General features: G+C 40.4%; 2 protein-coding genes across 2 annotated transcripts; one reads left to right on the top strand and one right to left on the bottom strand.

Moving 5' to 3' along the window:
- Positions 1 to 5,105: 5,105 nt before the first annotated feature.
- riox1 (ribosomal oxygenase 1) lies at positions 5,106 to 15,997 on the top strand. Its single transcript, XM_054762503.1, has 15 exons — positions 5,106 to 5,226; positions 6,328 to 6,471; positions 6,545 to 6,699; positions 6,775 to 6,874; positions 6,958 to 7,071; positions 11,966 to 12,072; positions 12,154 to 12,261; positions 13,728 to 13,762; positions 13,855 to 14,033; positions 14,792 to 14,896; positions 14,980 to 15,121; positions 15,198 to 15,318; positions 15,382 to 15,481; positions 15,550 to 15,636; positions 15,715 to 15,997. The coding sequence occupies exons 1-15, from the start codon at positions 5,134 to 5,136 to the stop codon at positions 15,772 to 15,774; spliced, it is 1,650 nt and encodes a 549-aa protein (XP_054618478.1). The 5' UTR covers positions 5,106 to 5,133; the 3' UTR covers positions 15,775 to 15,997.
- Positions 15,988 to 16,979, bottom strand: LOC129172588 (NADH dehydrogenase [ubiquinone] 1 beta subcomplex subunit 1-like). The gene is made up of 3 exons (XM_054762504.1): positions 16,911 to 16,979; positions 16,272 to 16,416; positions 15,988 to 16,176 (listed from the first exon to the last, which is right to left on the bottom strand). Exons 2-3 carry the CDS (start codon positions 16,409 to 16,411, stop codon positions 16,140 to 16,142), a joined length of 177 nt encoding a protein of 58 aa, XP_054618479.1. The 5' UTR covers positions 16,412 to 16,416; positions 16,911 to 16,979; the 3' UTR covers positions 15,988 to 16,139.
- Between the last annotated feature and the right edge of the window lies 1 nt (position 16,980).

Genomic DNA, 16,980 nt, shown 5'->3' with positions numbered 1-16,980 from the left:
GTTGTGCTTTGCTGAGGATTAAATACCGCTGAGATTTAAAGTGCCAAGGTCACGGTGATGGAAATCCATAAGCTTAGTCCTCTCAGATGCTCTAATTCCTGGACTCATGTGCCTCACCCCCTGCTCTCATTGACCCAAGAGAGAAGTAGAACATCAGGCTGGAAGTAGGACACAGTTAGCAGAGAGGCAGGATGCACTAATGTTATGTTACTTCCAGGCCTGTCTGTCCACTCCGTTCGGTAGAAGGTCTGCTGTGGTTTCCTGACTCGACTGCGGATGAGCGCCGCGTGGAGGAGAGCCAGACACATGCTGACCACATTGCGGTTGCAGCGTGAACACAGGAATAACCGCAGATGTGTAAAGGCAGGAGGTATTTGGGGTTTGATATGAATAAAAAGGTTGGGGCAACAACCGCATAGCAGGAAAAGCACCCTACTCTCTCCTATTGTAGTGTAATAACTTGAAATTGCTACATTTAAGGCAATCGCACAAGCCAACTTTGAATAAATGAGTACAACAAGTTATTACGGAGCCCCAACAAAGCTGCAGCCTGTCCCAGATGACTCGGAACTGTGAGCGACGCTGCACATTTTGGTATCGATCCGATACCAAGTAAATTGCCAAAGCCGATACTTTTTCAAGTTCCTGAAATGATTCTGCCTTCAAGGTGTTCATTGTGATTACAATGACAGCAAAACAGAAATATTCTTATTAAAAAAAACATTGGTGAACAATTTAACAATATATACTGTAAATATAATAAATACTATCATAACAAAATCAAAAAAACTTTTATTCTCAGAATTTTTCTGAAGAAATATGGTTTTTAAATTATTTTTTTTTCACTTAATATGAAAGCATTTTTAACTAATTCTATTTACATAATGACTTTTTATATTACTATTAATATACATTAATATAAATCATGTGATTTCATGTTATACCAATTTATGCTTTTTTTGGCGGTCCTTGAGCACAACATAGGTGTGTGTTTTTCTTTTTTTTGGGGGGGGGATGTGTCTAATTTTATTCCTAAAAATGTTTTTTTTTTGGGGGGGGGGTATGTGTGTAATTTTATTCCTACAACATTTTTTTTGGGGGGGGGGCGGGGGGTATGTGTGTAATTTTATTCCTACAACGTTTTTTGGGGGATGGGGGGTGGGGGTATGTGTGTGTGTAATTTTATTCTTACAACATTTTTTTTGGGAGGGGGGGTATGTGTGTAATTTTATTCTTACAACATTTTTTGGGGGGGGGGGTATGTGTGTAATTTTATTCCTGCAACATTTTTTTTTTTTTTTTTTTGGGGGGGGGGGGGGGGAGGTAGTGTGTGTGTAATTTTATTCCAACAACATTTTTGGGGGAAGGGGGTGTATGTGTGTAATTTTATTCCTACAAAAAAAAATTGGGAGGGGGGGGTATGTGTGTAATTTTATTCCTACATTTTTTTGGGAAGGGGGGTATGTATGTAATTTTATTCCTGCAACATTTTTTTGGGAGGGGGGGGTATGTGTGTAATTTTATTCCTACATTTTTTGGGGGGGGTATGTGTGTCATTTTATTCCTGCAACATTTTTTTTTGGGGGGGGGGGGTATGTGTGTCATTTTATTCCTACAACATTTTTTTGTGGGGGGGGGTATGTGTGTCATTTTATTTCTACAACATTTTTTTTGGGGTGGGGGGGTATGTGTGTCATTTTATTCCTGCAACATTTTTTTTTGGGAGGGGGGGGTATGTGTGTCATTTTATTCCTACAACATTTTTTGGGGGGTGGGGGGGGTATGTGTGTCATTTTATTCCTGCAACATTTTTGGGGGGGTGGGGGGGTATGTGTGTCATTTTCATTCCTACAACATTTTTTTTTGGGTGGGGGGGTATGTGTGTCATTTTATTCCTGCAACATTTTTTTTTTTTTTGGGGGGGGGGGGGGTATGTGTGTCATTTTATTCCTACAACATTTTTTGGGGGGTAGGGGGGGTATGTGTGTCATTTTATTCCTACAACATTTTTGGGGTGGGGGGGTATGTGTGTCATTTTCATTCCTACAACATTTTTTTTGGGGGGGGGGGGATATGTGTGTCATTTTCATTCCTACAACATTTTTTTTTTTGGGGGGCGGGGGGATATGTGTGTCATTTTCATTCCTACAAAATTTTTTTTGGGGGGGGTATGTGTGTCATTTTATTCCTACAACAATGCACCGAGGGCTGATAAAAACTAAACTGGGGACCAGAAATAGCCCCCGGGCCGCACGTTGGACACCCCCGCCATACGAGCTGGTATGGTGGTTTTTCTGGCGCCACAATGACCAGAATCAATTTAGCATGACTTTTATAGCAAGTGTTTTTTCACAGAACATAAATAAAGGATTCAGTGCAAGCAGAGGTGGCCGCTGGGTGCCTACAGATGTGTTTACTTTTAGTGGCTGGCAGCAACTTGAGATTTCCTCTGGGTGTACCACCAAGCTGCAAACAGCGCGGCCCTGTTAAAAAGTACACCCTCCCCACAAACCACCCCCAGCCTCCCAGCCTGCAAACTACTTGCAAACAAACCAGACACACGGCGCATTAATGCTTGCAAACATTGCTTATGTGTCCGTTGCTGCTCTTACCTTCTTTTTTTGTAAAAATACCAGTGGATTTGAAATCTTCTGGATTATGTGAGCTTGGCTTTATCCCATTCCTTGAGCAGCTTGACACAGTGAAAGGCTTTGTTTGCAGTCGCAGGTTTAACTCAAGAATTTGTTTGGAGCGTTTTCGTGACGCTCCAGCTTGGTTGCATCGAGTTAGCATTCTGGCTAAATGTCAGTAAACACAACAGATTTGGAAAAAAGCTTGTGGCAGCGCGCACAAACAAGCGATGCGGTGTACACTATTGTGTAACCTCTGTGTGTTTCCGTCTTTTCTGGGTTGTGTTCTTCCTGCAATTCCCCTTTTATTGTGAAATCCATTCCCTCTTGTGTGGCTATGGCTACACTTTTTTTGTCAGGCCGGCCAAGCCTGGCTCACAGATCTTCAACCTGGAATTTGCTAGTTTAGAAAAAAATAAAATACAATGAATACAAAAAAATGAATACAAATAAAAAATAATAAATGAAAAATTACATCATAAATAAATAAAATTGTAATATTTTAAAACATAATTAAAATGTAATAATTAAAAATAAAAACTGGGAAAGTATTCACAGCCTTTTACCGTAATTTCAGGCTGAAAGTTGAGATTAATTCTGTTTCCACTGAACATCCTTGAGATGTTTCTACAGCTTCATTGGAGTCCACCTGTGGTCAGTTACAGTATTATCTTTCCACATATTCCGTTCGACGACCTTTTTATTGATGAATTATATATATTATTGGGTAGAATTTTGAATTTTGGAATTTTGAAAAAAATAATTGATTTCATTTTGGAATAATGCTGGAAAATAACAGTGTGGAAAAAGTGAATCATGCTGAATTCTCTCCAGGCGTGTCCCAAGCAAATAAGAGTGAATAATAACTGATGTACTAAGAAACTATTGTACATATATTAATACATTTTAATATATACATGAAGAATACTGTAAAAAAATGAAAATAAAATCTAGATCTTTAATTATTACATTTTAAAATAAATGCTTAAAAAAGGCCAGCTTTTCAGTGTTCCGTTTTTTTTTTTTTTTTTTTAAATAAAAATTGAAAATTAGGATTGTGACTTTTGTCATGTGGCAGCCCCCCTGTTGTAATTTATCACGAGGGATTTTTTTTATTATTTTAAAAATAATTTAACTTTAAAAATAACACGGCTATCGAAAGTCCGTCCAATCCATTCAGTGTTCCTTTTTTTTTTTTTAAATCAGAAATATTCAAGTTACCCTCAAAATGGTTTGGACTTGGCAGACTTTTGCCAGGGGGCAGCCTCCTTAACTGGTAATTAAATGAGTAGCCAACACAATTGCTTTGTGCATGCAGGCCAGAAAGTGCTGAGGCAACAGAATGCCGGTCATAACAGCATAACAGCTCCAGCATTTACACGAAGCCCAGACCTCCTCGGATAACTAGTTTGTTTCAGTTTAACATAAGACTGTTTGATTATTTGGATTATTATGAACAACATATGGTGGTAAAGTGTAGAGGTAAAAGTGTAGGCCAGTCTGATTATTATTAGAATACGCCACACAACAAACACACGTGACTTGTTAAAGTGCCGGAGACGTCATGCAATAAAGCAACGAAACACTATGTTAAAAATAATTGCTCTGTACTGATTTAACAGGCAAGGTAAAGAAATGTGAATTTATAGCACCCTCCGGTGGTGAAGATGCGTATTGCAACGGTTTCCATCACACATTTTACAATGTAGAAATAATGCTGCGTATTATTATGTATGTCTCCAGCTGGGTTTATGAGGTGATTTTGCTTTAATGCTAAAAACATCCATAGAAAATGAGTCTCCGGATATAGGACGGTAATCGCAGAAACACTTTATTCACTAACCATAATGCAAAAGGAGGTAGGGCAGAAACCGGAAGGTTGTGGATGCGATCCTCGCTCCCGCCGCCCGGTCGCGTAAATATGTGATGAGCTTTAATGTAACACAGTTAAGCATGTTGGGAATGCACTAAGCCATGACCTATACGTTGACGTAGGCGATGACACACACAAACCATTTGCATCACTTGGCCGAACACATTGTGTGTATTGATCCAACCTATACTGTACAGTAGGTGTTCCAGCAATTACACTTCCACCACAGCGCTCCTGGAGACGGGTGTAATTGTATCACCAGCTGGGGTGAAAATAGTTATTTGAGCAGTGAAGTGTTTTTATCTACGTAATGGTATGCTCTAGTTGGCAATATTGATCCTATTTAAAGTCCTGGGAGCCCCCAGTGTGCATATTTGGGGGGATTGGGAGAGGAACTCTTAAGGTCAGTTCACCTTATGTTTAGTTTTTCCACAGTTTAAATGATTTTTTTTTAATCATTAGGTCAATTGTTCTTGCATCTCCACAATGTTTTCATTTCATTTCCCCACAAAATAGCAGTCAACAAACCAGCCCACCGCCTCGTAAATGGGGGCGGTAGAGAGTCTTGACATGCGCAAATTATTTCCCGAAGAAGATGGAGTCGCAGTTTGATGACATCACAGTGATAAAATGGATCGCAAACACATGTCAGCTTTTGCCTTCTATCGAGCTATCCAACTATCGGAAGACTTGCCACCCCCCGCTAAGAAATGTTCATTACAGGTAAAACCCACATGTAATAATGTAGTATGCATGTAGTATGCATATTTATATATGCATATGTAATGGTGCACTTGGAGCTTTGCGTTTGTAGCTCATACTCCACTGCTAGTTCTCTGCTGTGCCTAGCAGCAACATGTTGAGCTTTTAGTAATGCACTTGTCTCAGCATAGACAATAAAGACAGGATTATTTTACATCTCAATCCAGTGTTTGCCATAGTAATGTAATGTAATGTAGGCGGGATCATTCTACTCGATTGACTGACCCAGCATCCGGACATGTGCATTTGTTTACATCAGGGGCTTCCAAAGTGCGGCCCGAGGGCCTTTTACGGCCCGCGACTGTTTAGTTATTGTATTTATTTTATTTTTACGACTTTCTGCTTGTAAAATTGCGACCTGTGTTTCTCACCAGAACACTTTTTCTCTCTCAATGTTTTGACTATTCCCTTTTTTCAATACATTTCTATAATAAAGGAAATAAAGTATAAAGTATAAAGTATAAATGTACAATTTAAACAAGAAAAAATAAAAAAACAGCAGTAAAAATTGCAAAAAGAGCAATACTTTTACAAGATACTAATAAAGAATATTAAGAGAGTCAAAAACATTAAGAAAATGGAAAAAAAATTAAACCGAAAAAAGTTGTAAAAGGAGAAACAAAAAATATAAAATTAGGATGGGAAAAAGTTCTATGAAAATAATAAAGTCAAAATATTAGCAGAGATAAATGTACAAGTTGAAATCCATCCATCTTCTATGCCGCTTATCCTCACTAGGGTCACAGGGGTATGCTGGAGCCTATCCCAGCTGATTTCGGGCAAGAGGCAGGGTACACCCTGGACTGGTCGCCAGCCAATCGCTGGGCAAATATAGACAAACATTGACACTCACATTCATACCTAGGGACAATTTTGAGTCACCAATTATATTTGTAAAATAAAAAAAAACAGCAAAAGAGTAATGTAAGGAGAAAAAGTTCATACTGATATACCTTGTCACAAAAAGCTGATTTTTCCGTACGCAGCCCTCGGTGGAAAAAGTCTGGACACCCCGGTTTTACATGGTCCTTAGCTTCCCCCTTGTTCCTGTGTCTTTTCCAGGTGACCTCCAAGAAAAAGGAGAATGGGGTTGCACCTGCTAATGTTAACGCTGCTAATCCTGCGCTGAAGGTGAAAAAGAGGAAAGCACGGAAGAGAGCCAAAAGTCATGCAGCAGGGGAAAAAACAACACAGAGTATCGCTGATGTGAGTAGTTATCGAAGTAGTTCAACGTCATACAAGTGGTGCGCTGTTGTGGTTAAATCTGAAGGAGTTGCAGGTGAAGGGGTTGCAGGTGAAGGAGAGTGTAAAAGCAGGAGAGGAGGCCTTAAATGTGTTACTGGATGAGCTGGCGAGAATGAACAACAGCAGGGATCGTGCCAGCAAGCTTTTCCAGTGGCTGATCAACCCCATTCCCGCCAAGGCTTTCTTCAGGTAGAGGATTTAAAGTTACAAGAAACGACAAGATCAAATTGTGAAAGCATGCCGCTACTTTTTTTCTTCTCCAAGAGAAACATGGGAAAAGAAACCCATTCTTGTTCAGCGTAAAAACACAGATTACTACAAGGGATTATTCTCGACAGAAGAGTTTGATCGCATTCTTAGACAGGTGAGGATCTAAAACTTCCGCTTTTTCTCCCTTGTTCCACATTTTTGCAGGACTGATTTTTCTATGTTTTCTTTTGAATAAAGGAGGATGTTCAGTATGGAGTCAATCTAGATGTCACAAGCTACACCAACGGCAAGAGGGAAACACACAACCCACCTGGGAGAGCTCTGCCATTCACTGTGTGGGACTTCTATGAGGTATGGCACGCAGTCAGAAGACCTTTGTACTAAGGTATTTTTAAAATTATTTGGACACCTGATAGTAAAGAAACAGAAATGCTCTGTAGTTGCAACGGAACCATAGGAAATGTCATCGTAAGCATTACACGAATAACTGTCCCGAGTTCAAGAACTCTTAACAATTCAGCATTCGCGTCTCCACTAATTTGTAAATTTTGTGTCCATTCTTCAAAATTAGGCTGGTTTTTTTCCACAGAAAAAAGCATTATGAAGTCGTGAATAATTTATGAATATGTGATAATGAGGGACGCTGATTGATCGGCCCCCAGTCGGTATCAGCCGAAAAAATATCGCAATGCCTTTCAACGCTGATCACAAAAGCCAATCACCTGTGACTAGCACTAATGCGGGCTGCAGCGATTCTTTTGTGCAGTGCAGTGTCTAGCTCTAACATCTTGGGCAGCGTCATCCTCCCAATTTCCTTCAAAACAAAAAGTCATGTCTGCCATGTGGAACTTAACTGCTAACACATGCCACGAAAAAAATATCTCGCGGGGGTAGCACGTTAAAAAGCTTTAATTTAACACGGCACGAGATGTTTACACAATACAGGGTTCACGAGAACGATCTGAGGGGATTATTTACATAACATGATTTTTAAGAAAACTACAATGACCAATTTTCGGACTGGACAAACACTTATTTCACTGAGGAGTCACAAAACAATGCAGGTACATTTTGAAATGTTTTATAACTGCTTGCATGACTTAAGCATGATTCTTTAAACTGACAATTGAAACAAAAATAATCTCAGCAGTTGTAGCTACTACTACTAATCATATATGTTGATGTGTAGTGACGTTAAAGACGCATACAAAATAGATCGCAGTAGATTAGCTTTATGTTTATGGTAAAAACTACAGTCCCCCTGATTCTTAAGAGTGCAAAAGCAGGAAGTACGTCCGTATTAGACAGTATGATCACATTTTGATTGAAATCCTAAGCAGCGACTGTTTTGATCTGACAAATCTTATTAACTTTGATCAAATGTAGAATTACTACGGCTTCTGTTTGGACATTAACATAGCGCTAGCTGTTCAACTCCCTGTATGGCTTTGTTGTCTTCTTTTTCCATTTGGTTCAGAAGAGCAAAGCCGTCATTAGCTTCCTGAACTTCGGAGTTAAACTTTTCCTTCTCAATTTGGTCTGATCCAACCCACAGTTCAAGGGAGATGTTTCCTGTGTTTACAATCTCTTCAACCTCTTGAGTGGCTTTGTCATGTCTTTGTTGACCATCCATGTGGCTGTCTTCTTCAAGAACCTTGTGTTCTTCTTGAGAGGTCAGCATATCATCCACACGGGTGTCTTCAAGACTGTCGTGTTTTTGAGCTTCTTCTTGAACTTGCGGCTTTTCCATGAGAGAGAATGCGGTTTCTCGCATATCTCCTTGAGCCATGCAACCAGCTGGTTTGTCTTCAGTGTTGACTTTTGTGACTGTGTGTTCAACCGTCTTTGAGGCGTCTTCATGCTCCATGAAAGTACCTGACTTGGTTGTAAGAGCTTTCTTGAGGACATCTACATCTTCAGGTGAGTATTTGGACAAGCATGTAAGAGCGTTCTTGATTTCTTCTACGTCTTCAGGTGAAAATTTGGCCAAGTGGTTCATCTGTTCGCTGGTGAATACGCCGTTTTTTTCCGCTCTTTGTTCACTGTCCTTTTCCTTTCGTGGACAGAGAAGGTAATGGTGATCTCTCATGCAGTCCTTGTTGTTGCAAAGGTATGTGTTATTGCAGGCTTCTTCATCGTCATGGCACCGCAGACACAGTTTGCAAGCTCCTGACTTGGCCACGGCAGACCCTTTTTCTTGCAGTCCAAGTCCTTTGAATTTTCTGCAGAGGAAGATTTTGTTGTGATGTTGATCATCACTGCACACAACACAAGTGCTTTCGGGATTCAGAGGCTTGTCCTTTGCTGCAAGTGCCGGCTTCCTCTCATAGGAGTCGTCTGGTTTCTTTGAGCAACGCACGTTCCATTGTTCAGTTTTCTCGAGGATGCTTTCTGGGGATTTCAAAAATGATAATAATTTGCTGAACTGGTTGGCTGATGACACATCGTTTTTCGGATCATCTGTAAAAATGAGCCAAGCCTCTTGGATGGGTTTGGGTAACTTGCTTTCCACGGTTTCTATGGCAAGCGAATGTTCCGCAAAATCTGTTAAAGCTTTTTCGATGTTTGTAACGAGTTCAGTGACTTGTCTTGGATTGTTTCCCTCTACGGGAGGTAGGTCGTGTAGTTTTCTCAGAAGCTCAAGAATGATGGCTGACTTATTGCCGTACTTGTTCTCCAAAGCTCTGAATATGTCTGTGCCAGTACTGTAGGACGTTAGTCTTAGATCCTTTATTATCTTTTCATCTATGCTGTCTATTAGCTGTGCTTTCATGGCTTCATCAGATCCAGATGGGTTTCCTTGTCTTTGCAGAAATTCCCAATCTTGTTTCCATCTGTAAAAATCTCTGCTGCCGCCATTGAAGATGGGCAGATGAGTGGTTTTAATCTTCACAGATTGGGTTGCTGGTGGCTGCATTAAGTTTCCTACGGTCAGTGTTCTTATCTGTGGGGCAACAACCTGGACCGCTTTAAACTCCATTCTTTGTTTTGTGCTTTTAATTTTCCGGATTCTGTGGTTGAAATCCTGCATTTGATCTGCCGGTATCCATTGTTCCCAGACTGACCTGGCCCAAACAATTTCTTTGATTCGGTTTTCAATGATGCCCAGAAGTGCTTTAAAGTAACCTGGGTTTGCGTCAGTGGACACATGTTCAATCTCATTACAGCTCATCTCAGCATTTTGGATTATCGATGCCAGATTACAAAATTTTGTCCATAAATGAAACTGGACAATCTGCTCAGCTTCGTAGAACTTTGCATCGAGTTCTTTGGAGTCCTTATCCAAGTACTCCTGAAGAGCTACTTGTTTGTCATCCGACGTTTGGAATTCAACAAGTTCTGTTTTGTAGTCTTCACTAATGTCATGGAATTTGTTATGGTAGTGATTGAGTTTAGCAAATTCCTCTCTCAACTCTTGTTCACTCATGCTGCCTGCCCTTTTAGCGATCAGGTGAGCTTTTTTTATGAGGGAATATTTGGCGGTAGACCTTTGCTTTCTAAATTCTGCTATTCTATCCTCCATGTTTAACGGCGTCCGGTTCTTGTGTCAGCAGGCTGTTTATGCCTCTTCCTTTCCAATAAATGATCTGTGGTTATCAGCTGTCAAGTTCTTCTGTCGTTAGCCAGTCTGAACTTGAAAAGGCTGAGAAGATGGATCGTAGGGAATGCTTGAGCAACTGAAGTCCAGTAGATTTTTCTTGAATTTGTCTGGAGAGGTTGATAACTTTGGATCAAAGAGGCATAGCGTCAAAAACCACTCAGACTAATAACCAGTCACTTTAACCAGTAACCAGCCATTGTTACATACCAGATGTCTCTTAGGTCTTCTCTGTCATTTCGGTGGTGTCTTCTGTTTTGTAGTAAATGTACTCTCTACAACTACCGTTTTTTTTCCACATCATCCGTGTCACATACCTATCACACATGTCATGTAAACATTATGGTTGTGACATGAGTTACATCATAATCATCATCCTATCGTATCGATGTTTTGAAAGCTGTGTATTGTTAGCATCGTTGTTGTCATAACGATTCTCGTAATCTTTGATGACTACATGTGCGGTCATGTGGTGTTTACGGTTAACAGCGCGTTTTCAAATAAGTCCATTTTGAGGCTTTACTCTATTACTGGTATTTCAAAAACATATTAATAAATCATGCTGTTTCATGGTTAAACATGGGCTATTAGATATGTGCATGGCTCAGATCAAGGGTACCCAAGTGTTACATTTAAAATTTTAAACTCGTGGATAGACCTTGGTAATGTTATCAACAAAAACTTCAAACATTGCAAAATACCAGAGCTCGAGACATCTTCCATTTCCCATAGCAACCCTCCGATGTTCACTCATTCTTAAATGTAATGTACATAACTCGGTGTCCACTCGATGTTAGACTTTTGTTCAAATAATCTTATTTTACTCTTTTATACACAAAAAAGTTGCAGAGTTGAGTGATTATTCCATGAATATATACCATTGTAATTATCATGGGGTTTGTTTTTCCATGGAATTATGTTCTTCAAAGTTTTCATCGGCAGGCAGACACGAATGTTATGTACTTTTCACTACTGATTACACAACAGTTATTATTTATTTTTTTTTACACTGAGAATATTTGAATAAAACACATTAGAAACCAATTTCAGACATCATTATTTAATTCTAAGTAGAAATCATGACAACATTATCAGAGAAAATATTATTTCACAACAAAAGTAGACATGCTTTACATTTCAATGTCCAAATATAGACACCTTTTTACGACATAGCCGTGCTAGCGCAAAATAAAAACATGAACAGGCTTAATTTATGGTTTGGTAAGCTTCCTCACTCTATACACGTCAGAGTGATATGGATAGTACACATTGTTAGAACAGCAATTTCAAATACTACTCAAGTGAAGTTGAAGACAGCAAAGGGTACCCTTTATCTGAGCCGTGCACATATGCATATTGAAGCAAATGTTACACTGTTTTGACCTAAATCAAGCATAAAAATGAACTCAAACACATACTGTATAAAGCATTCAAAGACATTGACGTACTATTCTGCACTAGTCAACATGTGCCAGTAATGTTACTGTTGGTGTGTCAAGTGGTTCCGTCTACGTGTCTGTTTACAGCGCCACACATAGGTGGGCCCCACAAATGACTCTGAATCAAGTATCAGCTTTTTCATGCAGAATGGTATCATCCTGCAAACATTGATCAACGGTCCGCCACCACTGTATCTCTATGTTCCAGAATGGCTGTTCCCTGCGTATGCTGAATCCTCAGGCTTTCTCCTCCCCCGTCTGGAATGTGCTGTCCATCCTGCAGGAATATTTTGGCAGCATGGCAGGAGCCAACGTGTGAGTAGGAGATGCACTCCGCAAGGGACACAATGTTGATGATGATGATGTTTGCGTTCGAGTCACGTTTTATGGAACCAGGTACCTGACACCGCCTGGAACGCAAGGATTCGCGCCACATTATGACGACATTGAGGCGTTTGTGATTCAGCTGGAGGGAAAGAAGCACTGGAGGGTGTACAACCCAAGGTGAGATAATGGCATGCAAATTGAAAGTGAAGATAAGTAGTTTCTCGTTATGCGACCGCACACTATTTCCTGCAGGTTTGTGTGTGGACGGGTGAAACTGAGCTTTTTGTTTTGTGTCATAAGAAATATGTGACATTATCTCATGTTTTCAAACCTTATTGACCAACAGAAATAAAGGACTTACGGGTGTTGGTTTCATACCATGCAGTGGTGGAGGTGCGTGCATGCCTTATAGCACGCATGGGTGATTTAGGGGGAAAAAAAAAACATTCATGACATGTCCTGGGCTCCATGTAAGTGTGTGCTGATTGTAAAGGAAATGTACACATCATAGTGTAACCTCCCTGTTTCACACCGCCCGCACCAGGGCTCGAACACAGGACCTTCGCAATGGGAGGCGAGAGCGCTGACCACACGGGCAAAAGCCTGCACTGTCGACTGCGTGTTCAGCGCAGCTCTTAAGGCAGAGGGAGTGAGGTTTACCAACGTACACTTGCACAGCCTCACATAGTACATCTAATATCTCACTATACTGTAGTGTCGAGGGGAGTTACCACTGGTGTGCCCAGCATGCCTTTCGGGCACGTTGTAAATAACAGTTCAAGTTGCGTGTTTGTTGTTAGCGCTTAGTCATGTTTGATGACCGTCTGTCCATTGGCACTGTGTTGTTAAGATAGCTGTTTGCTATCGCTTGAAAATTGTAGGGCACTTAAGCTGAAGTGCCTGTTACGATGCCATCTACTGGACGGAGTTGTAACAGCAAGCCATCCAGACAGCCTTTTTATAAAGTGATTGTGAGCAAGGGCGAGCATTTTGCGGCAAAACTAAGAAATTAAAGTGCCAAATGCTTCTGTGGTGGAAAAATTTATTGGAAAATCTTAGGAGGTTATTATATAAAACAGTATAACAATATAACCGAATTGTTGGACTCATGGTGTCATTTTACTCAGAACACTTTACTAAGAACACTAAACTCATCACACAGCAACTTAACACTCAAAAGGTATACTTGACAAATATGGCAAACATGCGCCAATACGAGATTGAAATGAAAAAAGCTCTTAGTTTTCCCATAATGCAGTGCGTCTGAGCATTGCATTCATTGGGGCGCTGCAATGACGTCAGCCTCCCTCTGGGCTCTGAGCTCCGGGCTCCTCTGGCTTTCCACATTTGGAAATGCATTATGGGAAAATATAAAAATGTTTTCGTTCCAATTTAAACTCATATTGGTACATGTTTGAATATTTCTGAGGTAAACCTTTTGAGTGCTAAGTTGCTGTGTGATAAGTTTAATGTTGTTTGTAAGATGACACCGTGAATTAGTTATATTGAGTAATTACCATGATTGGCTCCTATCAATTTTTTGTCTTTTTCAAGGATGACGATAATTTGTTAGTATACAGTTAGAATGTAAATATTGTACACACATTTGACCTATTAAGCACATATACGTAACATTTTTTCAGGTCAGAAGATGAGGTCTTGCCTGTGCTTTCAAGCCGTGAGTGCAACACACAAAAATGATGACAATCAAAAATGTTCCATTTCTGGCAGTATTTCAAATACTTGACTGTTTTTGCATTTGCTTTCCAGCAAACTTTGACCAGGCAGAGATCGGGAAACCCATTCTGGAAGTGGTGCTGGAGGCAGGAGATCTGCTCTACTTTCCTCGAGGATTCATCCACCAGGGCAACTGCCTGCCAGACGCACACTCCCTGCATGTCACGGTTTCTTCCTACCAGAAGAACAGCTGGGGAGATTTACTGCAGAAGGTAATGTAATGCAACCAGACAGGTTGCTAAATCACATACAGTATTAATTCCCATATTTTTTGCCTTGGTTTTTGTACAATATTGCACTTAACTGGTCTGTTTGCCTTGTATTGTATCATTCCGCAAAATCGAATGCCCAAAGAAAACACCCTACGTGTTGCTGACTTGCTGCCGGTGCATTTTTTTTTATTGAGTGTGACTGCTGAATAACCCACCACGGGGCCAAAGAAAGTTGTTCATTTGGATGTTCATTTGTGCCATCACTTCATAAGACTGCACAATTGGAACTTTCCTGACTTTTTGGATTCTTTTGCATTACGTTTATTTTTATTCTTCAAGGACGCGGTTATCATTAATTGTTATGATACGCCTGTGTGCTTTGACTTTGTGGGTTATTTTCAGTCACTCTGATTATTTCTATTAGGCAATGCAGCTTTTGGTCATGATCAGTCAAGAAAATAACTTTAAAATTCACATTTTTATTCTCATTTGCACCGTAACATAATGGGTTCTTGTTAGGCATCTTTTAGCAAAGTATGGGGAATCTGTTCTTTAGTTTTTGCTTATTTTGGGGTGTGGAAACAAGATCTCTTGCATTTGTGCTCTTGGTAATAATTCGACATCATGAAACAGTGAATTGTTCTAAATTGAGGACCTTTTAAAGAACTCAAAACCCCAAAGCTGTCATTTATTGACAGCAGAGGTCTGACCCACTGTATGTCAGTGCTGCTGTTTTGATTACCATGTTCTCTTTGCAGCTCGTCCCGGCTGCACTTGAAGTAGCCATGGAAGAGGATGTGGAGTTCAGACAGGGTTTACCCTTGGATTACCTTTCATACATGGGGGTGCAAAATTCCGACAAGGTGTGTGCCTCTTCACCCATCATCAACATCCTATTGTTTTTTTTTTTTTTTTCCCCTAACGACCTCGTAATGCTCTCATATAGGATGATCCACGGAGGACCAAATTCTTCTCCAAGATCGATATTCTGATAAGCAAGCTGAAAAGTTTTGCTCCAGTAGATGCGGCTGTGGACCTCAAAGCCAGAGACTTCCTGCACGACTGCCTGCCTCCAAAGCTCACCACAGGTACCCGCCAATGACCACTTTAGTCGGAAGTAATGCCGTTTTTCCAGCTGTGTTTGCACACGTCTCCCTCCGACAGAGGAACTTGCCTGCAGTGTGCATGGAGCACCTGCTAGGTGGGAGCACGGGAGAGTCATGGATGCGGGTGCACATTTCACAAGCCAGACCCGGATTCGGCTCATTCGTGCAGGGTGTGCGAGGTAATTTCACAACATCGTCATAAAACTAGTGACTTTTAGTTCATAAGATTGATTTTCCTTCAGGCTGTGCAGTGATGGAGATGCTGTCCGTCTTTACTACACGACGGACAACTGCAGAGTTTATCACAAAGAGGAGATGAAAAGTTTTGAAATAAAACTCGACGTAAGATATTGGGATATGTAAAGTGTATTTTGTTGTTTTAGGTGTCCTTAAAGCATGTTCCTTTGCAGCACACAGATGCCGTAGAGTTCCTGATCCATTCTTATCCCAAATTTGTGAGTGTAGGACATGTCCCATGTGATTCGTCACAGGACAAGGTGTGTTTTTTTTTCTTGTCACTGTTGCACAGGAGTCTTATGAGGCGTTGTTTACATTGTGCTTCTTTCCCCCACCAGATTTCTTTGGCAGAGCTGCTTTTTGAGAAGGGGATTATTCAGACTGCAAGACCTCTGTAGCTTTCATTCAAAGACAACTATGGATAACCTCAGTGGTTCCCAAACTTCAACAAGTTGATGCGTTACTTTTTTACCACATGCGCAAAATATTAACTGTGAACTTAAACTGACATCTTTTGTGCATGAATATCACTAAAACGCCCATACGGAACAATCCACTGTTTCCTGTCTAGTGTCAGGTGTTTTTTTTTTTTTTTTAAATAAAAACAATCCTTGTCTTTGATGGTGAAGTACATTTATTGTTAGTTGATACAACTCAAAACAAAGATGTATGAATGTGAGAATAATTAAGTAGTCTCATTTAAGGGGCACCCATGAGTCATTCACACCACAGACACAGAAGACGTACACCGGCGTTGGGAAGTCTACTTCCAAGTCACCTCCTCGCCAGGCTTCAGCTCCCTGTCAAGATGAGAAATACATATGGAAATTTTCAATACTAGTCCCACAATACAGTTACATGATGTCATAGGGGAGTCATCTGGATAGATTCATACCTGCTGTATAAAGCGCTTTTGTTCCGGAAAGCTGTCAGCTTCTGGTCCTGTGTTTTGTCCAAGTACCAACCGATGACAAAACCCATGGGCACCAATAAGTTCATCCAGTGCTCACGGGCAAAGGCTGCAAAGTTGACCATGGTTGCTGCAATGAAATAACAAGAAAATTGTGACACCTTTAGATCATGTGACTAGCATTTTATCAATGGTTGGCATTTCATTTTGCAAGACAAGAGTACAAGAAACGGGCCCATTTTAACTATGGTGACCGTGCTAAGTGATGTTATCTTTAAAAATGACACCAAAAACAAATTACACTACATTCCTCATCACTTGTGCCTGAGTGAGGGCCATATCTACACAAACACACAAGTAGGGAGTGATTCAAAAAGAATACAGACAATTGCGACGTCCTAAATAAGCACCATCACTTCTATAGACAATTGAAATGTATTTATTTGCAACCAATGCTACCACCACCGCACTAGCTAATCGCCTAGCCTAGCCAGCTTATATTAGCAATACGAGAGGTCTTTTCTGAGTTTAACTACAATGAAGATATAATTATCAGAGCAGATGTTTTTCAAAGTACGTTCGTAATCGCAGATAAAACATACGCTTCCTATTAAATGTTTTTACCTTAAAGTTGGCAGCAAGCTGTGGCCTTTGCTACACACACCACACAGAGGACATTGGACTCTACCATCTG

Source organism: Dunckerocampus dactyliophorus, chromosome 19 (assembly GCF_027744805.1).
Source record: "Dunckerocampus dactyliophorus isolate RoL2022-P2 chromosome 19, RoL_Ddac_1.1, whole genome shotgun sequence".
Classification (NCBI taxonomy): Eukaryota; Metazoa; Chordata; class Actinopteri; order Syngnathiformes; family Syngnathidae; genus Dunckerocampus; species Dunckerocampus dactyliophorus.
The sequence above is the reverse complement of the archived record's forward strand: the minus strand, read 5'-3'. Positions and strand labels throughout refer to the sequence as shown.

Coding starts and splice junctions, on each gene's coding strand:
- riox1 (XM_054762503.1), top strand. CDS start 5,134: ATGGATCGCAAACACATGTCAGCTTTTGCCTTCTATCGAGCTATCCAA. Junction 14,034..14,791: donor GGGGAGATTTACTGCAGAAG/GTAATGTAATGC, acceptor TTCTCTTTGCAG/CTCGTCCCGGCTGCACTTGA. Junction 15,482..15,549: donor GTTTTGAAATAAAACTCGAC/GTAAGATATTGG, acceptor GTTCCTTTGCAG/CACACAGATGCCGTAGAGTT.
- LOC129172588 (XM_054762504.1), bottom strand. CDS start 16,411: ATGGTCAACTTTGCAGCCTTTGCCCGTGAGCACTGGATGAACTTATTG. Junction 16,177..16,271: donor AAAAGCGCTTTATACAGCAG/GTATGAATCTAT, acceptor TCATCTTGACAG/GGAGCTGAAGCCTGGCGAGG.